This window comes from Schistocerca piceifrons, chromosome 1, assembly GCF_021461385.2.
Source record: "Schistocerca piceifrons isolate TAMUIC-IGC-003096 chromosome 1, iqSchPice1.1, whole genome shotgun sequence".
In the NCBI taxonomy this organism is placed as follows: domain Eukaryota; kingdom Metazoa; phylum Arthropoda; class Insecta; order Orthoptera; family Acrididae; genus Schistocerca; species Schistocerca piceifrons.
The window spans coordinates 126,542,898-126,568,419 of record NC_060138.1 but is presented as its reverse complement, the minus strand read 5'-3'; the positions used below and the strand labels follow the sequence as shown (position 1 = coordinate 126,568,419).

Below are 25,522 nucleotides of genomic sequence, written 5' to 3'. Positions count from 1 at the left end.
CTGCGGTTAAAGGCGCTGCAGTCTGGAACCGCAAGACCGCTACGGTCGCAGGTTCGAATCCTGCCTCGGGCATGGATGTTTGTGATGTCTTTAGGTTAGTTAGGTTTAACTAGTTCTAAGTTCTAGGGGACTAATGACCTCAGCAGTTGAGTCCCATAGTGCTCAGAGCCATTTTTTTTTGAACTATTAACTGCGCTACAGCTTTCTTGTGGCGACGAAACCTCAATAAATGGCGCACACTGAGCAAAGACTGTATCTGCAAACGTCACTATTTACTGTTTAATACGTTTACTGTACCAAAACGACGCGTTTTTGATAGATCATCACTGAAACAGCACATTGTTGTAGCACTGAAGTTATAATATTCATATCATGTACTCTATGAAAAAAAAAAACCCACCCAATACTATGTTTGACGCCACGCAATATGGTGGATCTCATGTTCTGCTTGTAACGTAAAACGGTGTCCCGTCTCACCGGCGATGTTCTTCTCCATGAGCCAAAAATCTGACATGCCAAATTCTTTATTTCACGCTCCAGAGTACAGTGGTACGTGGAATTCCACTCTGTGACGCCACCGATTCCTCGTCCACGTGCGTTTTCATGTCCCGTGCGAGGACCGCCAATCAAGGTCGCTAACGCATGCTTATCTGTGCGATGGCGCTAGAGTCACAGGCAGCAGGATCGAATCCCGATGATGCAAGAAATTTTCGTCGCTAGGACTTGACCGGCAAGGCGCGAAGCGGGTACGCATGCAGTTCCTGATCAACACCATGAGCTGTACTAGCGAATCATCATCTGAAGCATGAAACACTATTGACGGTATTCCGTGTGTCCGATGGAGATTTTAAGACTGGTGGTCCACACACACACACACACACACACACACACACACACACACACACACATTATACGTTTATGACACAATAATTATTTTCCGCGAAGGTAAGGTGGCGAAGCACACAAAGACGGAGAACCTCTGCAATTAGTTTAATTTACCGCTCGGAGACTCCCAGTCCACCTGGCAATAGGATGTAACTCTACTTGCAGGTTGCGACTCAAAACGACTCTCCATGGCGGGCGTAATAATGCACCGGATAGTGAATAATTCCATCGGAAGCTGGCTAGGAGGTATCGTTTGAGTGATAACGAACTTGAAAAAATAATTTTATCAGTTGCTAAGCCGCCTCAGGTAGATAGCAGTTCAACCACATAATCCCCCCCTCTTAAGCGGGAAAGCTACATAAATGCATTGAAAACGTTTGCTGTGTGATGGAAGAGGGTTAGCAAATGGGCAGAAATCATTTTATCAATGTTTATGAACAAACATATTTCACATCATCATCAGAGAGTGTACGACTCGCAAAGCAGCATTACATACTGGGGAACGTGGTAGCCGGCTGGCCAAAGTGATGATGATGATGATGATGTTTGGTTTGTGGGGTCCGCCCCCGGTAGCTGAGTGGTCAGCGCGACAGAATTCACGGGTTCGATTCCCGGCTGGGTCGGATATTTTCTCCGCTCAGGGACTGTGTGTTGTGTTGTCATAATCATCATCATTTCATTCCCATCGACGCACAAGTCGCCGAAGTGCCGTCAAATCAAAAGACTTGCACCCGGCGAACGGTCTACCCGGCGGGAGGCCCTAGTCACAGGACATTTACATTTACATTTACATTTTATTGGTTTGTGGAGCGCTCAATTGCGCAGTCATCAGCACCAGTACAAAGTCCCAATTTTTACACAGTCCAATCTAGCCATTGTCTCGAATGATGATGATGATGATATAACGAGAACAACACAAACACCCAGTCCCCGGGTAGAGAAAATCCCCAACTCGGCCGGCAATCGATCCCGGGACCCAGTGATCCAGAGGCAGCAACGACAGCCACTAGTACTAGACCACGAGCTGCGGACGGCCTACGTGGAGATAGTGCAGGCGCCAAACAGTCATCAATGAGCAAGCAGTGTGCTACACAACAGACCTACCGATGTTTTCTCCAGAACGAAGAACAATATATGAATGTATTAGAGACCGTCTTAAAATTGCGTCCCTTCCTGACTGGCATAATACTTCTAGTTGCGCAAGGCCAGAATACCTGATAGAATTTAGATCTGATTGATTCTCGTATCTCTTAACTGGCGCCATACTTTTGTGAGACAGCTGTCAAACTTCTTGGCGGACGCCCCCCCTCCCCCACCCCCCCCGTTTCCGGAGTCGTTTCGCCTTTTCATTCCGTCCACCTTTCAGCCGGTGTGTGATTTTCCTTCTGTAAACGTGGGGTGCCGGCGCACTGTTTCACCTTCAGTAAATCCACAGGAAAGTCGCCACAACGTCACGCCGACGTACGATGCCAGATGCGGGATTATTATTCGTCGAGATGTTTATCAACATTTCATGTTTATTGCGATTGCTCTTGTGTAATATAGTATGATTATTATTTACACTGTCTTTCCGTATTTGGAAGAAATTGGTCCAGATTACAAGACAGGAAGTGGTGATGATATAAATTCAAAGCAGGAATTGGATATGGTGGAAAAAATAGAAATATCGCTGTGATTCCTATTTCTGGGGTAGGGGAAACTGCTTCAAATGATGAAAAGCTCAACCGCCAGCTAATGTCAGAACAAGACAATATAACTTTGTGTTGCAGAGTCCTGATCTGCAACTTATGGCTAATAATTTGGCTAGGAGTTCAGATACTGAACAACTATGCTGCCTACATTTTACTCATGACATTTAGATGACATTCTACAGCGATAAAATAGAAGCACTCTCAAAATAACGTATGTTTTGTACATGATTCTGAAGTTCTGGAACTGATTTTATGGGATTACTTGTATTCATTACAAACGTGATAATGAATCCACAGATAATCTTTCTCGATGGTTGCAACAGGTGTATTACTTTTCACAGTAATATATGAATAAGATTTTGTTCATAAAGACAGTCCTTCTATTTCAAAATCCAAATTAGAAAGCAGAAAGGAAAAAGAACATGCCATTGCAGTAGTGTCAAACATACTTTACAGATTTATTGTGAAATGTCAATAGTGTTAGTCTCCAGGTTGCACTATGTGCACTGATAAATGAATGCTTGTGCCTTCCAAGGTTGATGTTGATATCCGACGTTATATGCCAAGACAATCGGCGAAATATGGGTTAAAGATTGTCTGTGTGACGGACACCAGGTCCGAGTATTTATTTATTTATTTATTTTTAATCAGTCTTCTAACTGGTTCGATGCAGCCCACTACGATTTCCTCTCTCTTCATTTCAGAGTAGCATTTGCAACCTTCGTCCTCAATTATTTGCTGGATGTATTCCAGTCTCTGTCTTCCTCTACAATTTTTGCCTCCACAGATCCCTATAGTACCATGGAGGTCATTCCCTGATGTCTTGGCAGAGGTCCTATCATCCTGTCTCTTCTCTTTGTTCCCACATATTCCTTTGCTCTCCGATTCTGTGCAGAACCTCTTCATTTCTTACCTTATCAGTCCACCTAATTTTCAATATTCGTCTGTAGCACCACATCTCAGGTGCTTCGATTCTCTTCTGTTCTCGTTTTCCCACAGCCCACGTTTCACTACCAGACAATGCTGTGATCCAAACCTACATTCTCAGAAATGTCTTCCTCAAATTAAGGTCGATGTTTGAGACTCGTAGACTTCTCTTGACCAGGAATTCCCTTTTTGCTTGTGATGTCCTCCTTGCTCCTTCCCTCATTGGTTATTTTCTGCCTAGGTCGCAGAATTCCTTAACTTCATCTCTCTCTCTCTCTCTCTCTCTCTCGCTTTTTTTTTTTTTTTTTTTTTTTTTTTTTTTTTTTTTTTTTTTTTTTTTTTTTTTTTTGGTGCGTCGGCAAGGGTACTACCTCCGGAGGAGGTTGATCCTTCAAGTGTGCGGGGTAGGTTTGCTTACTGGGGACACCATTTATTTGAGAAAATGGGACACCTTGTTTTCGTTGGAGAGCCTTTGGGCACAGTTTGTTGGTCCTTGAGGCCCACAGTCTTGGTATTTTTATATATTTTATTGAAGCTTCGTTGTTCTGGTGTGGCCTTTTCTATTGATTTGCATCTCTTAGTTGTATTGTAGGATGGATAGCGGAACTCTTATTTTTTTGCCAAGGGGCTGGTTCTACAGTTGCTAAATCCTGTAATTGCTGTCTGGTAGGTCTGAGCCTTTCTATTTTCTCGATGAATCTTCTTGTAGAGGTGATGATTTGGCTGTCGACTGTCGGCATGTTTAGTTCTTCATGTATGCGATTTGTACTCGTCCACCATGGTGCGTTAAGGATAAGCTTTAAACATCTGTTTTGAAGTGTTTGGAGTGGTTTCCTATTGGTTCTACTGGTTATGCCCCACGACGAGCAGCCGTAGAGCATCATGGGTATAACATTTGCTTTTGATATATTTAATTTTGTTCTTTGAAACATTTCCTTGCTGGCCAGAAGAGGGTAGATTGCGTGGATGGTTCTTGGTATGCGTTGTCGTTTTTGCTCTATGTGCTGTTTGAATAGCATTTTATTGTCTATTGTTACGCCAAGGTATTTGACTGACGTTGTCCATGGTATTTGCGTTACATTTAACTTAATGTGGTCGTGGATTTGTGGTCGGCGGCGTGTAAATATTATGGCGACTGCCTTCTCCGGGTTTAATTTGATCCTGTTTAGTTTGGCCCATTTTTCTGTGTGATCCACTTGTTGTTGTAGTCTATTTATTGTTGTTGATAGTCGTCGGTGCGTTTCTAGGAGTGCCGTATCGTCTGCAAATTGCGCTATTGTCGAAGTTTCTGTTTTCGGGATGTCATTTACATATACGGTGAATAGGGTCGGCGAAAGCACCGAACCCTGCGGTATTCCTTCCTGTAATATTTTATGGGCTGATCGTTTGTTATCAATCTGAACAAAACATCTTCGGTCGTGTAAGAAACTGTCAATCATTTTAATGTAACATTCAGGTATGTCCGTCTGGTCTTTTAATTTCGTAATTAGGTTGTCCTTCCACACTTTGTCGTATGCCTTTTCGACGTCTAGGAAAATTGCGGCTGTATATTTGGAGAGGTTCATGTTTTTGGTAATGTGTTCTGTAATACGGAGGATCTGGCGTTCTGCTGACAGTTTTTCTTGGAATGCAAGTTGTTCTTGTCTGATGATGTTGCCGTCAAGTAAAGGTTGTCGGATTCTTGGGAGCAGGATGCGTTCCAGGAGCTTTGACATCGTTGGGAGTAGGCTTATCGGTCTGTAATTTTGTGGTTGCTTCAGGTGTTTTCCAGGTTTGGGGATAGGTACTATTTTGGAGATCTTCCATGCTTGAGGAAAGTAGTGGTTGATTAGACAGGCGTTAATGATTCTGGTGAGAAGGACTAAAGGTTTTCTTGGCAGGTTCTGGAGATGAATGTTGGAGATGAGGTCCGGTCCAGGAGCAGAGTTTGTGCCAAGTCGGTTGATAATTGTTTTTATTTCAGCAGGAGTGGTTAATTCTGGTAGATCGCGAGGAGGTGACGTATATTCTGGGCTGTAGTTGTCACATGTTGTTGACATTGTAGTATGTCAGGTTGTAGGTTTCCTTGATGTTCTATTGTATTTTGTTGTTCATAGGTGGCTGCAAAAAGTTCTGCCTGGCTAAAGGCGTCGAAGATGAGATTGTTACTGTGTAGTAATGCCGGTTTGTGTGTTTTCGTGCGTCGCAGGTTTTTGATTAGTTTCCAGTCGTCTTTATTTCGGAGTTGTAGGGTGCTCATACGGTCTTCCCAGACTCCGGCTCTCCATTCCTGTACACGGTGATGGATTTGCTTTTTGAGTCTGTTTAATTGTCTTCTATCTTCCGGATTTCGTGTGTGGAGCCATCGGCGTCTAGCTGCGTTTTTAAGGTATTTGAGATCTTGTATAAGTGGTGGCAGATTGTGAACGTTTGATTCGGGAAATATTATAGTTGTAGATGCTTTTTTATATGCTGTTTTAATTTTGTCTGTTAACGAGCCGATGGCTTCTTCTATTTTTTGTGTAGTAGTTAGGTCCAGTGTGGGACGAATGTTGTTATTTAGCCATCTGTGGAATTGGTCCCAATTTATAATGGTTTTGTGTCGTGGGTGAGGCGGTTCTATTGCATTACCGATGTGGCCGATTACAGGTAGGTGGTCAGAGGTGAGATCTTGAAAGGTTCGGAGATGTAAGTCAGGATCGAGGTTCTTGGTTATGCAGATATCCAGGACGTCGGGTTGGTGGCGGCGATTGAATGGAATGTGGGTGATATTTAACTTCATCTACTTCGTTACCGTCAGTCCTGATGCTAAGTTTCTCGCTGTTCTCACTTCTGCTACTTCTCATTACTTTCGTCTTTCTTCGATTTACTCTCAATCCGTATTCTGTACCCATTAGACTGTTCATTCCATTCAGCAGATCATTTAATTCTTCTTCACTTTCACTCAGGATAGCAATGTCATTAGTGAATCTTGTCACATTTCACCTTGAATTTTAATTCTATTCCTGAACCTTTCTCTAATTTCCGTCATTGCTTCTTAGATGTACAGATCGAATAGTAGGGGCGAAAGACTACATTCCTGTCTTACACCCTGTTTAATACGAGCACTTCGTTCTTGGTAGTCAATTCTTATTATTCCCTCTTGGCACTTGTACATATTGTATATTACCAGTCTCTCCCTATAGCTTACCACTATTTTTCTCTGAATTTCGAACATCTTGCGCCATTTTACACTGTCGAACGCTTTTTCCAGGTCGACAAATCCTATCAATCTGTCTTCATTTTTCTTTAGTCTTGCTTTCATTATCAACCGCAACGTCAGAATTGTCTCTCTGGTGCCGTTACCTTCCCTAAAGCCAAACTGATCGTCATATAATACATCCTCAATTTTCTTTCCCATTCTTCTGTATATTATTGTTTTCAGCAATTTGGATGCATGAGCTGTTAAGCTGATTATGCGATAATTCTCGCACTTGTCAGCTCTTTTAGTCTTCGGAATTGTGTGGATTATATTTTTTCGAAAGTCAGATGGTATGTCGCCAGGCTCATACATTCTACACACCAACGGGAATAGTCGTTTTGTTGGAATTTCCCCTAATGATTTTAGAAATTTTGATGGAATGTTATCTATTCCTTCTGCCTTATTTCATCTTAAGTGTTCCAAAGCATTCTTAAAGCCTAATTCTAATACTGGATCTCCTATCTCTTCTAAATCGACTCCTATTTCTTCTCCTGTCACATCAGACAAATCTTCCCCATCACAGAGGCCTTCAGTGTACTCTCTCCGCCTATCCGCTCTCTCCTCTATATTTAACAGTACTTACACAGAGCTTGCAGTGTGGCATATAAAAAATTCGAAAGTCAACATTAAAATGGGAATTCATCCTTGAAATTTTCGACCAATTTTATTTCTGTTTCTGATGGTTGGTCGTTTAAGAAAAACAGGCATGGAAGAGGATAAATGACTAAAAGTTTTATTTCTAGATTTTTGAGAAAAGTAGGAGAGTCCTCTTTTTCAGGACATCACTTCCGTTTTTTTCTGTATTTTCTCCTTGATTATTAATATATTTCGTGTTATTTCACTTTCATATGTTGGAAAACACATGTCACTAGTCGAGGTCAATAAAAAATTCATAAATTTTGACAACATTGTATAAATCAATAGCAAACTTCTGGAGTATGACCAGTTACATTACAAAATCTTATGATACCTGTTAAGGGTTCAAGAATTAAGGTGGCCTTCATACGCTCAATATTTATTGCGCAATAATACTGTGGCAATTTATTGTGCGAAAGTGGGAGGCAAGGAATATTTATGACCGGGATGAGTCAGTTAGAACTCAGCGTTCGTAGCGAACATGCTGGCGCTCGATAATACAGAACTCTCGAGCATTACAACTGTAATCGCTATGTGCTACAAAAAGAAAAGCAAGAGGAAGCCGACATAGCCATAGCCGATAAAGTGGCTTAGAAGGCATCTACACACGGCCATACTAATGTGATAGCAAATCTTGCAGCACAGCCAAATGACCATAGGATTTTTTAAGGATGAACGAGGAATCTTTCAACGAGACGATGAACTTCGTTCCCCTTATGTACACAGGAATAGTATATCGTATACTCGCCCGATTTCACTTCCTACAGTGCTTGAAGCGATCTATAAACCTGAAAAGAGGATTGGTTAAGCAGTGTTGTTATATATTTCTGCAGTTCATAACTCAAGCTTCTAAAACGAACAAATAAGCAACTGCAGTGTTATTTCCCTGGACTTAAATATTTTTGTCCAATGTTTCTATAGCTAATACTGAATAAGTATTAAATATGCAATAGAATTACTCCCCTGAATGCATTTCAGCAGAAGTTCCCTTTCATCTGTCTTTCCTAGTGTACTCATATTAATATGACGCCACCATATCAGTTGTTTGCTTGTCCGCAAACCACGAAATCTTGACAGCAATTGCCGTGTGTTGCACATTATATTGCGCAATATATTGAAAAAACGTCAATATTTTTTTAAGTTCTACTGTATCCTTCAATAGATTGTGCAAACCGTCAATGCAGCTCTCGGAATGTCAATATTATTGTGCACAGTATTGCGAAATAAATACTGAGCGTGTGAGGGCTACTATAGTCTGATATTACGAGACTCAGTTATTCCAACTGTATATTCATAGACAAGATTTGTCTGTTCAGCAATTCGCGATTTTCTTTTACATGACGTGAGTATTTGAGTGACTATGTGTTGACTTATTTTTCCATTTATCACAATACACTGCAGTTTACTATTCATTTAAAGTTTGATACTGTATGCATACCTGGGAGAACTGTTTATTCCTTACAACTGTTCTTCTCTCGGTGCGCCTGAAGTTTAATTATTGTAGGAATTACTTGAGAAAAGGAGGTCACGTGCAGATTTAGGACCACCAGTAAGACTTTATCTGCTGCATCCGTTGCTATAATCGGGGATTTTTACGTTAAGCCCCTATCTATGGACAGTTCACCCAAGTTAGAATAGCAGAACTGGTATGATACAGGGTGTGAGCGCTCGTCAATGCAACGTCGGACGTTTATAAGTCAAACTCAATCTTCTGGGACATTAAATTCAAGAACCACCACACGACCTATACCGTAGATGAATTTCAGTTGTTATTTCACGCGATTTCTGTTGAATACATAGACAATACAGCGATCTTCTACCGTCGCGGAGAGCGGGGCACGGCAGACAGTACAGTGCGTGACGCTGCTTCGGACTTTAAACGCCAGAATCCAACCAATTTTAATTAGACTTGAAAGAATATATCAGAAATAGCGAGTAAGCTGTTTAGAGAACGTACCTGAACAGATGCGGCAGCAGTCAGCATTCTCTTCCTTAGAACAGTTTACGGGGCACGCTCGGCTTGAACAGTTCATACGTCCGCCCTGTGAACAGAATAAACCTTCATTACAAAGAGGGACAGGTGGCAGATCAAATTAAACACTGTCTAATCGTGTTAGAAGTGCTTTGGAATCTGTACGTAAGGCAAGGCCCACTCTCCTATAAGGACTGAAAGACACACTTTACAAAATTTGTACAATTTACTATGAATGTGTTTAGTGAGGCTAAACCATCACCTTCATTTGGGTAAAATCACACAATTTGAGTAAAAGCACACTCTCTTATATAAGGTAATGAACGAGCTGATGAAGTCGTTAAGGACGTTACTTGCAAGGAAGTATCATAAAGTACTGAACTCTCGTTTACTGAATTTAATTGTTTAAGGGGAGAAAGCAGTTTTCGAGTGGCAAGAAGTATGGAACTTCACATCTTGTTTCGAGGGAATCTATTACACAGAATCCCATCATAGTTATGGGACGCTTCCTCTAACTTCCATAGAAAGGCAATATCTGCTGTTATTAGGATAAGATCTGACCATAGTAGTTTTCCAACTCAGAATTTATTAATTAAATTGTGCCAACTGTGACTGTGACAGTAATTCGCCGGGAGATACTGACCATATTATTTTCGCTTGCAAGAAGTACAACCTACTAAACGAATTGTTTCTATGTAAACTGAAGAAGACTGACGGCCCTCAACCAGCTTCTATTAAGTATCTCTTATTTACCAACAATCTAAAATTACGCCGTGTCCTATTGTATATATTTTGATAATGATAATTCAATTGTGACTGATACTATTAATGTGTATTGTTTTCATTTATCTGTGATGAGCTGCAAACTTTAAATTGTAACAATAGCATGTTAATGTGTAATTGCATGTATTTTATGTTTTAGGTGGAATTTTAGCTGAAATTTACGGTACACTATATGTACATTGTTTGTGGTTTAGTTGGTTTGTCGCTAAAGACCACCAGTATTTTTAAAACGATGTTGGCTCACTTCAGTGATGTCAGTTATACTAAAAGCGAAAAAGCAAAATTTCATTGACAGTTACCGGCATGACTTCCGCATAGATATAACAAGAAACTTAGCTCTCTCGGTTTGTCCATGGGATCCACAACGACAAAGACAACGGCGGCCAGGTACGAACTGGGTACATGAAAAAGTAGCTTCTACACCAATGACAAGTGTAACGCATGGTGAGGAAATAAAAATTAGGATGAAAACTTCATAAAGTAATTTAAACTGTAAACAGCAGATTTCTGAGCCACATTTGTACTTCGAATCACTGGAAATCTTGGGGAGAGGCAAATCACTAAGTTGACATATTTTGCATATTTCCATTCGATAATGTCACGTGGAATAAAAAAAAACCGCCAGGGTAGCCGAAAGCGCTAATGCGCTGCTTCCTGAACTCCGGTAGGCGCGCCGGCGCCGGATCGAATCCGCCCGCCGGATTAACGACGAGGGCCAGTGTGCCGGCTAGCCTGGATGTGGTTTTTAGACGGTTTTCCACATCCCACTAGGTGAATACCGGGCTGGTCCCTACGTTCCGCCTCAGTTAGATGCGTCACAGACATTTGAAAGACGTTCGCACTATTTCATGATTTACATTAGACACAGACAGCTGGGGTACACTGATTCCACCCCGGGGGGTACGGGGTGGTGGCAGGAAGGGCATCCGGTCACCCCTAAAACTAAACTTGCCAAATCCGTTGTAACCACACCAACCCTGCGATAGCTGCAGGACTATGGCGTAAGCGAAAGAAAGAATGTCACTTGGAATAATGTTCTGGGATAACTCATCTTTAAGAAACGAAGTTATCATTGCTAAAAAACGTACTGTAAGAGTACCATGTGTTGATCACGCACCATCATCTTGTAGAAGTCTGTTAACCCTTTCAGCCACACCAACCCTGCGATAGCTGCAGGACTATGGCGTAAGCGAAAGAAAAAATGACACTTGCAATAATGTTCTGGGATAACTCATCTTTAGGAAACGAAGTTATCATTGCTAAAAAACGTACTGTAAGAGTACCATGTGGTGCTTACGCACCATCATCTTGTAGAAGTCTGTTAACCCTTTCAGCCCCTGTGGTTTCTGCCATAGTTCTATTCCCTTTTTAAAAACAACTGAGAGTGCAGTTTTTGCAGATTTCCTCTTGTATTCCAAAGCAAAACAGTGTTGATAAAATAACTGACTATTTATTTTTTGCCAATTTCTTCTTGTGTTCATTGCTTACTATGGTAACAAAGATTAATTTTGTCAAAAATTTTAAAATTATATTTTTTCATATTGTTAGGACTCAAAGGATTATGGAGTTGGGAACTTTCTCTACTGCTTACACAGTATATTTATTCCCTCATGATGTTGTCGTAAATAATCCACTGCAGCTGAAGGGAAACAATGATGTACGTAATTGCAATATCAGAAGTAAAAAAATTACACTCACTATTCCACATTAAGGCTGTCTTTAGCACGCTACGGGTTGCACAATGCTGCAACCAAACTTTTTAATATTTACGCAATGATACACAGTCTAGTGATCACCTGTCGAAAGCCCGAAGAACCAATTTTTGCAGCGCAAGACGTGCAGGAAGAGGGTCAATGAGATTAGTGGAAGGTACCGAAGGGGATGTGGGGCCATGCTGACTCCAGTGCGTGTCCAGCTGTGCTAGGTTTCTCGTTTGAAGATAGATGGCGCAAACAACCCGATCGATGTAGTCCCACAGTTTCCCGATTGGGGATTTAAATACGTGGAGTTTAGCGGCCAGGGGAGTGCAGTAAACTAATCCTGGTGCTCTTCGAACCATGCACATAAACTGCGAGCTGTGTGACACGTTGCACGTAGGGCTGGACATGGACCGCAACGATAGATACATACTTGTCTTGGTCCATTGTGCCCTCCAGAATGAGGAGATCACACAGGGAATGCCACGGAAACATTGCCCAGACCTCACGTCCCCTCCTCCGACCTGGACATTTCTAACGATTGTTGCAGGGCCGTACAAGCCAACGGCCATGTGTCCGATGCAATATGAAACATGGTTCATCTGAAAAGGACACCTGTCGTTACTCAGTGCACGCCCAAATGCGAAACTGGTGTGCAAATTCCAGATTTCATCGCAGCAATCCGCACACATGCCTACTGCGGAGGGCCGTACGCAGCACCGTTCGCTGAACGAGCATTGAGGAGACACTGTTGGTAGCTCCCTGGTGAGTCCGGGCGGTCAGTTACTCAACAGCTGCACGTCCATTCGTCCGTACACATCTCTGCTACCTTCGTTTACCCGTGACATCTATGACCCGTGCTAGTCCATAGCTGCCTCGGCGCCGGTTTTGGATAATAGTATTTTGCCACTCACGGTATACTTTAACCACGGCGGTCCGCGGACGGTTTACAAAGTTAGTCGTTTCGCAAATACACTCCTGGAAATTGAAATAAGAACACCGTGAATTCATTGTCCCAGGAAGGGGAAACTTTATTGACACATTACTGGGGTCAGATACATCACATGATCACACTGACAGAACCACAGGCACATAGACACAGGCAACAGAGCATGCACAATGTCGGCACTAGTACAGTGTATATCCACCTTTCGCAGCAATGCAGGCTGCTATTCTCCCATGGAGACGATCGTAGAGATGCTGGATGTAGTCCTGTGGAACGGCTTGCCATGCCATTTCCACCTGGCGCCTCAGTTGGACCAGCGTTCGTGCTGGACGTGCAGACCGCGTGAGACGACGCTTCATCCAGTCCCAAACATGCTCAATGGGGGACAGATCCGGAGATCTTGCTGGCCAGGGTAGTTGACTTACACCTTCTAGAGCACTTTGGGTGGCACGGGATACATGCGGACGTGCATTGTCCTGTTGGAACAGCAAGTTCCCTTGCCGGTCTAGGAATGGTAGAACGATGGGTTCGATGACGGTTTGGATGTACCGTGCACTATTCAGTGTCCCCTCGACAATCACCAGTGGTGTACGGCCAGTGTAGGAGATCGCTCCCCACACCATGATGCCGGGTGTTGGCCCTGTGTGCCTCGGTCGTATGCAGTCCTGATTGTGGCGCTCACCTGCACGGCGCCAAACACGCATACGACCATCATTGGCACCAAGGCAGAAGCCACTCTCATCGCTGAAGACGACACGTCTCCATTCGTCCCTCCATTCACGCCTGTCGCGACTCCACTGGAGGCGGGCTGCACGATGTTGGGGCGTGAGCGGAAGACGGCCTAACGGTGTGCGGGACCGTAGCCCAGCTTCATGGAGACGGTTGCGAATGGTCCTCGCCGATACCCCAGGAGCAACAGTGTCCTTAATTTGCTGGGAAGTGGCGGTGCGGTCCCCTACGGCACTGCGTAGGATCCTACGGTCTTGGCGTGCATCCGTGCGTCGCTGCGGTCCGGTTCCAGGTCGACGGGCACGTGCACCTTCCGCCGACCACTGGCGACAACATCGATGTACTGTGGAGACCTCACGCCCCACGTGTTGAGCAATTCGGCGGTACGTCCACCCGGCCTCCCGCATGCCCACTATACGCCCTCGCTCAATGTCCGTCAACTGCACATACGGTTCACGTCCACGCTGTCGCGGCATGCTACCAGTGTTAAAAGACTGCGATGGAGCTCCGTATGCCACGGCAAACTGGCTGACAGTGACGGCGGCGGTGCACAAATGCTGCGCAGCTAGCGCCATTCGACGGCCAACACCGCGGTTCCTGGTGTGTCCGCTGTGCCGTGTGTGTGATCATTGCTTGTACAGCTCTCTCGCAGTGTCCGGAGCAAGTATGGTGGGTCTGACACACCGGTGTCAATGTGTTCTTTTTTCCATTTCCAGGAGTGTACTTCCACCCTTGGCCCGGAAGTCAATGGTCGTGCTCTTTTGGACGTCAGATATATCGCTCCGTTTTCGTATTTGGACTACAACTGTACTGTCTTCTGTGTCCTCCCAGATACTCTATATATCCTTCACGGCTAGTACTGCCACATGTGAGTAGTTATTGGACATTAAGGTCGAACTTAAGTCACATTAATGTGACTGGACTGCGCATAAAATATGTGAAGGGCAGTTAAGTACAATCTGAAAACGATCTAAAAAAAGTTTCTTCTCCTTGGATTTCTAGTACTGTAATGTTGAAAAAGGTGGCGGGTAGTGATGAAAAATATTATTTACTGTAAGAAAAAAAAAAACACTGAAGTTACACACAAGCCAAGAATAAAGATATTGACAGCAGAGTCATGGAGCAGCACATAAATATAGACGTCAAGGAATTTTTTCTTTTCTTTTAACACTTCCTCCAAAAGAAAAAATCATGTAATCATTGCTTTGTCTCTTGCATGCCAATTTCTGAACATAGAAAATTAAATCGAACTCGTTCAAGAGGTTTCGTCAAAATATCTGCCAACTGGTTGTGTCCATCAATGTGTTCCAAGAAAATCTCACCGTTCAGATATCTTTCACGAACATAGAAATGTCGGACCTCTATATGTTTAGAACGTCGATGATATTCTGGATTTTTTGCCAACTTCAATGCACTAGCATTGTCAATGTAAAGAACTGGAGGCTGCCCCGACATTTCCACTAATTCTGATAGCAGACGACGTAACCAAACTAACTCTTTTGCTCCTTCACTAGCTGCAATTATTTCCGCCTCGGTTGTGGATGTGGCCACTACTTTCTGCAACTGACTTGTCCATGACACTGCACCAACTGAGTACTTTGCAAGAAGTCCAGCTGTTGAGCGCCTTGTCCGGTTATCACCTGCGAAATCTGCATCAGCGTAAATCTTTAACTCTTCTTTTTTATTGATGAAAAATATTATTTAAAGGCAAGAAAACATTTTATTAGCTTTGTAATTACACCCTGGATACGAAAAAAAACACAGAAAGTCCATTTTTCACATAACCTGTCATAACAATATTGCCACTGACTTGTTTTCGAACACAGACATTATTATAACTAAAATTAGTACTGTAGCCTCTGCAGGCAATGGCTCCCACAGAGAACAGATTAGTACTTGCATCAGGGACGTATAAAACATTGTCCATTCTAGCATTGTACCATTTATTGTTTCGTCGGATTTGGATGTAAACTCTTCCTTGACCGTACGCACACATTTTCACATTTTGTTTTCCCAATGAAATTACTTGAGGAACATCAAATTCACTATACGAAACAAAATACTGTTTGTTGGGAGTGATATGATTTGTAGCGCCACTGTCGCAATACCATTTATTTGGGTCACTGTGATTACTGGTACACACACCCATAGCGTATGAAGTAAATGCAGCGTGTTCACTGCCTCGCTTCTTCTCTTTTCTTTTATTGCTGTCACGAGTGTTCTGTGGACACTCTGCTGCCCAGTGACCTAATTGTTTGCATTTATTACACGGAAACTTCTGTTTTAATTGTGACATCGTCATCTTTACTTGCTGATTACTTGTTTGCCGTTTTCTTGTTTTAGAAACGACAAAAGCTGCACTTCCATTAACGTCTCGTTCACGCAGTTCAATAGTACAGAGTTTTTCAATCAATAAATTCAAGCTTTGCTTTTCTGTCGGTATCGTATCCCAGAGATCCTTAAAATTGTCGTAGTCTTTTCCCAGTGTAGACAAAATTCGACCATTTAAGATTCTTTCAGATAGCGTATTTTCTTCATGTTTTGATAATTCATCGTTCAGGTCCACAAATAACTTTTGCAGTTTGGCCACATGTGCACTAATATCTTCCGATTCATCACGTTTAACACGGAAAAATGTTTCAATCAACATATTCAAACGCTGAGTACTGCTACGTTCAAATCGGGCGCGTAATTTGTCCCAGATTTCTTTAGCATTCTTGCACGTTAAGACGAGTTCTGCAACAGGTTTACTTAGCGCTCTTGCAATAAGACTTGCTGCCTTTGAGTCGTCCTTGAGCCATTCCACATACGCTTCTTTTTGTTCACTTGTCGCATCTTGCGGCAACTCTACACGTTCACGTGTACCGTTAATAATATCTTCTAGTCCATATGAACGTAGCACCATAGAAATATGCCATTTCCATTTGGCCCAGTCGTCAGGTCCTTCAAGCTTATCAATGCTGACCTTATAATCGCCGCTAGCAGTCATGTTTCTTTACAGACATACGCTCATTTCAAATATTGTTTTAATTAAACTGTGTTGTTTGCCTTTACACGTGTACTGGGCCCATAACCTGATGAAAAATATTATTTACTGTTAGAAAAAAAACACAGAAGTTACACACAAGCCAAGAATAAAGATATTGACAGCAGAGTCATGGAGCAGCACATAAATATAGACGTCAAGGAATTTTTTCTTTTCTTTTAACAGGTAGAAATTACGAACACACATATGTTTACTTACTTTAAAAAAATCACTTGTACTGGTCAATTTTTTTTTTCCTTATTGAGTTTCGATTCCCCCCGAAGGAGGCGGACTGGTAGCAGCTTGGTACGCCGCTCTTCAGTCACAGAATTTGTTTCAAAAACATGAAGATAATAAATAATAAAAGCAGGCGATACAATCGGTGCCTTAAATGGTAAAATGGCGGTCAAAATGTAGTCAAATTTAGAAAAAAAAATTGTGATGTCAACATGCAAGAGCGTGTTGAAAAGTAATTCCTCCGAATTTACGTCTTTATTCTTCGTGCGTACATCTTTGCAGCCCTCCAGCGGATAATATTATACGAAAAAGTATTTTTACGAAAAATGTATAAGCTAGTCGTCTTGTCAAATAACATAAACTTCAAATCAAGAAAATTGAGTTCTCTCTCCTCGTTTTGCGTCTCTTTTGTGAAATTCATTTTCTCGTGAAAAAACCCTAGCTCTCGTTAAATGTGTTCCTTAGCGCAAGCTTCATTGCTTGACACTAGGACATAGACAAATTGGTGTTCATATTTTCTATTGTATGTGGGTGTTTTAAATGGTTCTGATATGATTTATTTATTAAGACAGAGGGTTTGAATTAGCACAACCCTTAAAATTTTGCCGCGCATGAGTACGTATCCCTGGGTTTGAATGTGCGCGAGTGTCTCGCGCATACCGCAAGTGCCCTCTCTCGGTGAAACTGTCTGCCCTAGTGCTTCCACACCCTCTTCACGCTAGTTCACAGGCTAAGTACTTTTAATATGGCGTGTTCGTATCGACTAACTCTTCATAATTATGCTGTACAGATGGAGGTGATATTTTAATTTTAACTACTGACGACGCCTTTGGCACGATTGTTTTATATCTGCAGTGCAGGGTTTGATTTTAGTAAGTGACTTAAAGTTTTCGTGCTTGTAATACTTTGGTAATTTTCATGGTTACTTAAAGCTATAAGTGTTTTTTTTTTTCCACTCCCATGCTGCCCCATGCTCTCCCCTCCTTTTCCATCCTCTCTGCCCTTTCCCTCGGCAGGTCCCGACTGGCAATTTTATTCTTCGTCGTGTGTGCTCCAGCGCCCTCTAAACAAGCTGAGCATCTCATCAATGGTGAGGTGGACGCCTGGTTTATATAGTGGAAACCTATCATTCACTTTGTTGAAAACATCACGGCTTGCTGTGAACTTGTCTGCTTCCCTTCTTAGCTGGCGGGTACTTTTGTCATCAAACCTTATGATTGCAATAAGTTCCTTGAAACGTTCTCTTGCCATAATACCCTTGTAAACTGGCCGACCCATTAGGTCTGGCAAAAGATCGTGTACACTGACACAATTGTCCTTATTTGCCCCCATAAGTATCAGGATTCCTATACAGGTATACAATTCTTTCTCATTAGTCAAAGTAACATTTCACCTAACTGCCTCTTCATTTGAATGTTTTACTATAACATCCATTATGTCAGGCATAAGAAGTAACTTCAAGGCTTCTCCAGGTGAATGGTAAACACTAGCTGGAGTTACTCCTGCCTGCTCTCTTACTATATTAGCAACAGACCTCCAAGGAATTCTAGGCTGTGTGGTTACGTACTTTCTTCCAGACTTGGCCACAACAACATCCTGATGGTCACTGCCTGAAGCTGCGCTATCTTCATCTTCTCCAACATCCACATCACTTTCCCGATCTGAATCATACTCCATAACACCATCCTCATATTCACTTTCACGCCCCGAGTCAGAATCTTCATTTAAAATTTCATTCAGAACTCTTTCTAAAGACGAGTCACGTATTCTTTTAGTCATTTCTAAGTCTGGGTGTGAACAGTAGGGAACTGCACTAACTCACTGCAAGTTTACAAGATAAATAACAGCTGATAGACATCAACAATCACTTCCTCTGAAAGTAAACCGATTGTTGTGAATATTAAGAATACCAACCAACAAGAAACTAACTTGCATGGTTGTAGAGATGAGAAATATGACATACTACTAAGGGAAATTTTCTATAGCACGGGGGGGGGGGGGGGGAGTTGTTGGACCCATAATAAGTTTATTTATTTTTTCTTTCAAAGCAGGAATTTTCTATAAAATATATTGACAATAACGTTACATAAAACAGCCAACAAGCAATAACTCAAAGGGAATATGTAGTATGAAAGTTACTTGGGCAAAAGCAGGAGACATAAAAAAATTGTGGGTTCAACGACCCGCCCCCCCCCCCCCCCCTTTTAGGCGTCCTAGGGTTAAGCTGCTTCTACTCCTGCCAACAATAAACAGCTGAGTCATTTGCTGCCCATTATTGAATATACAAATTTATTTCCGTGGAGTATAGAGTGGTTATAGTTAAACTTCGCTACTTGAGAAGGCCCTATAAAAAACGAGAGATCGTAGGTCAATCAGACATTGTGGAAACACTTATAAAGACATGCAAATGATAAATAACGAATATACCATTAAAAGCAACAGATTTTAATTTCCACATGAGAGGCTTAACATTTGTTAGTTGCGTACCATGTTTACATTCCAGGCTAGAAACGATGCTCAATGTGACGACCATCTGCATTCACAACAGCCTGCAACTCCACTACAGTTTGCTTTACAAATCTCAGGTGAGATGTTGGCTACCTCCATCACTACGCTCTTCTTCAGTGTCCCGTTGATAAACTTTGTCGTTCAGGTAAGTCCACAGCCAGAAATCACACGGGTTCAAATCTGGTGATCTCGATGGCCACGCAGTTTGGAACGGTCGGCCAATGATTCTGTTTTCTCCAAATGCGTCACGGAGTAACCGAGTGATGTCACACGCAATGTAAATTTGAGATCCATGGTGCAACAAAACAGTTGAGTCCAAAACACCTCTCTCCCGTATAGGAGGGATAGCAAGTTCGCGAAACAGAACCCAGTTACGTGTGCCGTTCACGCTACGTGTCCTCGGCCCTTGGGATCCGTGTTCCGTACCAGTATCGGCAAGTCATGACACCGACTCTGCTAACAAATCCTACAGCGCACTGTCTGAACATCGTTCTATACAGTTGGGTACGAATACAGTAAATAGTTTTCGATCTACAGTGGTTCGAGTAGCGAAAGTGTATTGGTTAAAAACAGTCTTGGTTGCAATTTTAGTTTTTTTTATTTTTCCACGATGCGTTTCGCCTTATTTAGGCATCTTCAGGTTATTTTTCTAGATGGACGCGTTTCTACCTGAGCCCCCATCTTACTATGTTACTCGCTCCTGTGAACGGGAACGCGTTATGCAGATCTTGGTGCCTCTCGCGTCCATCTAGAAAAATAACCTGAAGATGCCTAAATAAGGCGAAACGCGTCGTTGAAAAATAAAAACCTATAATTGCAACAAAGATTGTTTTTAACCAATACTGTTAAGCACTGGTTTGCTGTATGCCACATATGGATTCGAAGAATTTGTATAGCGAAAGTGTAATTATAGCCACCTTGTACATCATTCAAACGATGAAAATGTGTCGTCCTAGAAACCTCGACATACATCTCATCCCGTTGTTTAAGGTGGCATAACATGTCGAGATGTCCATTTGTAACCGAGTGACCTAGTTGTCGAAGCAGTGTGCATAAAAATGGAATCGTCAATTCGGATGGACACCAGAAAATATACCGTCAATCTATCACGCCGGAAAAATCGTAGGGATCACAGACGGATTTACTCCTCGCCACGAAAGAAGAATGGAAATGATATGAAACCAAAGAGTTGGGAGCGTAATATAAATTATCCCCTGCGGAAGCTGTGCAGTACCCTATTAGCATCATATTGATGCAACAAAGGTGTTTGTAAGAGGAACGTTGGTTCGTTGCATTTTCTTTATCAGCGATAAATGTTGCTTGAGAAACTATCGTGCCGCGTAAAATGCGATGAGAAACACTTCACGAAGTGTTAACAGGTATCATCTGTAACGGATGTGGTTGGCATCAGATCTGTTCGGTTACAAATAAGCGTTCAGTCGGTTGTCACTGAAGTGCTTTTAGTGACTTTCATAGCCACCGTCGCAGGGATAAAATTGTAGCACCAATTTACGGCCTCACCTACATACGAGAGCGGAAAGATTTTGAATGTTGGGGACGTGAGTTTGATAATTTGAGTAAGTGAGGAAACTAGTGTCACATCTACCATCGAACCAATCAAAGAGGGTCGACATGAGTGACTCCCTCCACCCTGCTACTGACGCTATTTGCGGCCAATAAAGTTCCACGTCGAGTGTCAGACACCATGCAGCGCCAGTAAGTGATTTCTCCCCTCCCACTCACAATTAAAGCTGTTCCCGCGAAGTTAAAAAGGACGGCAAATTAGGTTGGTTGGTTGGTTGTTTCGGGGAAGGAGACCAGACAGCGAGGTCATCGGTCTCATAGGATTAGGGAAGGACGGGGAAGGAAGTCGGTCGTACCCTTTGAAAGGAACCATCCCGGCATTTGCCTGGAGCGATTTAGGGAAATCATGGAAAACCTAAATCAGGATGGCCGGACGCGGGATTGAACCGTCGTCCTCCCGAATGCGAGTCCAGTGTCTAACCACCGCGCCACCTCGCCCGGTGGCAAATTAGGATTTAATGTCCCGTAGACGACGTGTCATTGAGGACGGAACACAAGCTCGGATTGCGGAAGGAAACTGGCCGCGCCATCTTCAAAGGAAGCCTTCCGGCATTTATCTTAAGCGATTTAGGGAGTCTTGGTTAAAGATAAGCCTGGATAGGTCTCATGGGAATTTGAACCGTCGCCTATTTGAATGCGTCGTAAGTACCGCTGTGTCACCTCGCTCTGTCATTAAGATAAAACATTTTTTACTAATTTTTCTCCTTTATCCGCCATAATACCGAAAGGTCTCTATTCCACCCACTACGCATACCGTGCGGAAATTATATCTATGAGAAGCAGCTGCTAAAATTGCATTTTCTCCTGCTTATATGTCCTAGTATTCGCCAAGAAGATTAAAACAGAATTATATACTACAATTTTATTATACGATCTTGGTTGTAAGCAGTAATGAGCATGTTTAATTAGTATAATGTGCTGCTCAAATACTTCAAGGTATTTTATATTTTCTTTTTTAACGGGAATTATATTTATGAGAAGCAGCTGCTAAAATTACTTTTTCCCCTTCCTATATGTCCTAGTAATCGCCAAGAAGATTAAAACAGCTCATGAATATCAGAGGTGCTGTCCATCGGGCATACAAACCACACCTACGCATGAAAATCACATTGCTTAGAAGTAGAAAGTGGAACAGAGGCAGTCAAACAGTGAGAAATGCCAAACTCAGGCTTGCCCATACATTATCTACAACTACAAATGAGCCCCAAAAGAAGCAGAGACTCAACTGACTTCGTGAGGGTAAACAACTGCAGCCAAGAAAAATTCTGACTAAAGCATGTCTCTTGCAGTACCGTCAAAAAAGGCCATCATGCATATCAGATCAGCACGTACTGCACCACTATCCTAACGATGAAACTTACTATTGACCCACTTCTGCCACTACAAGAGATATTTTCAACCATTCTTTAACAACAAGTGTTTTGCTGAGGCTTGAAAAACAGGGACAAGTTTATCCACTACCTAAAAAGGACGTTGTCACAGCACCCTCTGACTACCGATCTATTTGCTTTCTTCCTGCACTTTCCAAGGCCTTAGAATATGTAGTCCATGACCAGCTAACACACTGCCTAACTACTAACAACCTACTAGACCATTACCAATCAGGTTTCCGCAAACATCACAGCACAACATCTGCCTTAATAAAAGTAACAGATGACCTGAAGCTTGCCATGGATACAAAGAGGCGAATATCGTGTCGTCCTCAGGTTTCACAAAAGCCTTTGACACTGTCGACTTCGACATTTTACTTGCCAAACTTAAAAGCCTAAATTTCTCGTCAAGTGTAGTGCAATGGTTTCGCCCAGACATGGCGTCTCGCCAGCAATACGTCATGCACGGCACTATGAAGTCACAATGAAGGCAGGGAGTATCAGTCGTCCTTCAGGGATCGGCATTAGATCCTAAACTTTTTTCATAGAATGTCAATAGCGTGTCATGTTTTGTCCTACTGCAAACACCACACGTAAACTGATGACCTCCAGTTGCATTCCAAGTGCAAAATTAATAAACCTGAAGACAGATGTCGAGACTATCAATATCGTCCTGCGTGCACTATCAAAATGGACGCAGAATATAGGGCTAAAGTTCAACCCGTCCAAAACCCAGGATGTACTGGTTGAACTTTCTAGACTCATTAGCCGAAAATACCGGGAATTCCTACCACCTTTAACACCAAATGAGACAAATATCAACTTCTCTCCTTCAGCAAAGGGTCTAGGAGTAGTAACAGATGAAATACTAAATTGGACTGAGCACGTAACTGCAATTTGCAAGAAGGCGTGAGTTTCTCTCCATATCCTACAACAATATAAAAAGCTATTCCCTCTTGACCTGAAAAAGAAACTTGTACAAATACTTATACTTCCAATTATTGATTACAGCTTTGTTATCCTGCAAGGTCTTTTCTAGGAAAGCTCATGGCGCCTGGAACTGGTTATGAGTGCCTATGTTCGTTATATCTGTGATGTTCGACTCTTCGATCACATTTCACCATCATATGAACAGCTATACTGGTTGTGTTCAGACAAGTGCACAATTTCCATACTTCCGTCATTATATTAGAGACCTGAATCATCTCCAACTTCAGAAGCCAGTTAATGATGTATCTACTAATGCAACAATCATGATTACCATTTTCCTTGTATATACACATGACCGCTGCACATCCTCCTTTGCAACCAGATCTTCCTCATTTCCCAGTCTTCTAAGGCGGTTCAATTTCCTTAAATTTTCTTTCCATAGAACTCGCTATATCAGAAAACATCTATTTTGTACACCTATAAATTCACTATCATTATTGTTATTATTGTCATCTTATTATTATTATTATTATTTCTTTCTTGTCTCAGACGTTATGTCTGGTTAAAAATGGAAGGTGACGCGGACCTTGATCAAGCGTGACTTCCTTTTAACTGTACAGTATATGTTACATTGCAGTTAGGAACTTTCAGGTAATTGAACAAGTGTCAATAATTACAGATTTCTGTAGTTGTATATATAAGTTTGGATGCAGCTGTATTGCATTGATCACTGGTGGATATTGTGTGGTATGACTCCTGTAGTTGATAGTATTATTGGTATAATGTCAACTTTATCCTGATGCCACATGTCCTTGACTTCCTCAGCCAGTTGGATGTATTTTTCAATTTTTTCTCCTGTTTTCTTTTCTATATTTGTTGTATTGGGTATGGATATTTCGATTAGTTGTGTTAATTTCTTCTTTTTATTGGTGAGTATGATGTCAGGTTTGTTATGTGGTGTTGTTTTATCTGTTATAATGGTTCTGTTCCAGTATAATTTGCATTCATCGTTCTCCACTACATTTTGTGGTGCATACTTGTATGTGGGAACATGTTGTTTTATAAGTTTATGTTGTAAGGCAAGCTGTTGATGTATTATTTTTGCTACATTGTCATGTCTTCTGGGGTATTCTGTGTTTGCTAGTATTGTACATCCACTTGTGATGTGATCTACTGTTTCTATTTGTTGCCGGCCGAAGTGGCCGTGCGGTTAAAGGCGCTGCAGTCCGGAACCGCAAGACCGCTACGGTCGCAGGTTCGAATCCTGCCTCGGACATGGATGTTTGTGGTGTCCTTAGGTTAGTTAGGTTTAACTAGTTCTAAGTTCTAGGGTACTAATGACCTCAGCAGTTGCGTCCCATAGTGCTCAGAGCCATTTGAACCATTTTTTTCTATTTGTTGTTTGCAAAGTCTGCATTTATCTGTTGTGGTATTGGGATCTTTAATAATATGCTTGCTGTAATATCTGGTGTTTATTGTTTGATCTTGTATTGCAATCATGAATCCTTCCGTCTCACTGTATATATTGCCTTTTCTTAGCCATGTGTTGGATGCGTCTTGATCGATGTGTGGCTGTGTTAGATGATACGGGTGCTTGCCATGTAGTGTTTTCTTTTTCCAATTTACTTTCTTCGTATCTGTTGATGTTATGTGATCTAAAGGGTTGTAGAAGTGGTTATGAAATTGCAGTGGTGTAGCCGATGTATTTATATGAGTGATTGCTTTGTGTATTTTGCTAGTTTCTGCTCGTTCTATAAAGAATTTTCTTAAATTGTCTACCTGTCCATAATGTAGGTTTTTTATGTCGATAAATCCCCTTCCTCCTTCCTTTCTGCTTAATGTGAATCTTTCAGTTGCTGAATGTATGTGATGTATTCTATATTTGTGGCATTGTGATCGTGTAAGTGTATTGAGTGCTTCTAGGTCTGTGTTACTCCATTTCACTACTCCAAATGAGTAGGTCAATATTGGTATAGCATAAGTATTTATAGCTTTTGTCTTGTTTCTTGCTGTCAGTTCTGTTTTCAGTATTTTTGTTAGTCTTTGTCTATATTTTTCTTTTAGTTCTTCTTTAATATTTGTATTATCTATTCCTATTTTTTGTCTGTATCCTAGATATTTATAGGCATCTGTTTTTTCCATTGCTTCTATGCAGTCGCTGTGGTTATCCAATATGTAATCTTCTTGTTTAGTGTGTTTTCCCTTGACTATGCTATTTTTCTTACATTTGTCTGTTCCAAAAGCCATATTTATATCATTGCTGAATACTTCTGTTATCTTCAGTAATTGGTTGAGTTGTTGATTTGTTGCTGCCAGTAGTTTTAGATCATCCATGTATAGCAGATGTGTGATTTTGTGTGGGTATGTTCCAGTAATATTGTA

The 25,522-nt window shown here is 41.9% G+C and overlaps 1 protein-coding gene across 1 annotated transcript in view; it reads right to left on the bottom strand.

The window, feature by feature from the left end:
• LOC124788223 (chordin-like protein 1) overlaps positions 1–25,522 on the bottom strand; it is a 560,639-nt gene that overhangs the window by 128,057 nt on the left and 407,060 nt on the right. The window contains exon 5 of the mRNA XM_047255444.1: positions 9,313–9,401. Coding sequence (XP_047111400.1) covers positions 9,313–9,401 — 89 coding nt within the window. The remainder of the gene's footprint in view (positions 1–9,312; positions 9,402–25,522) is intronic.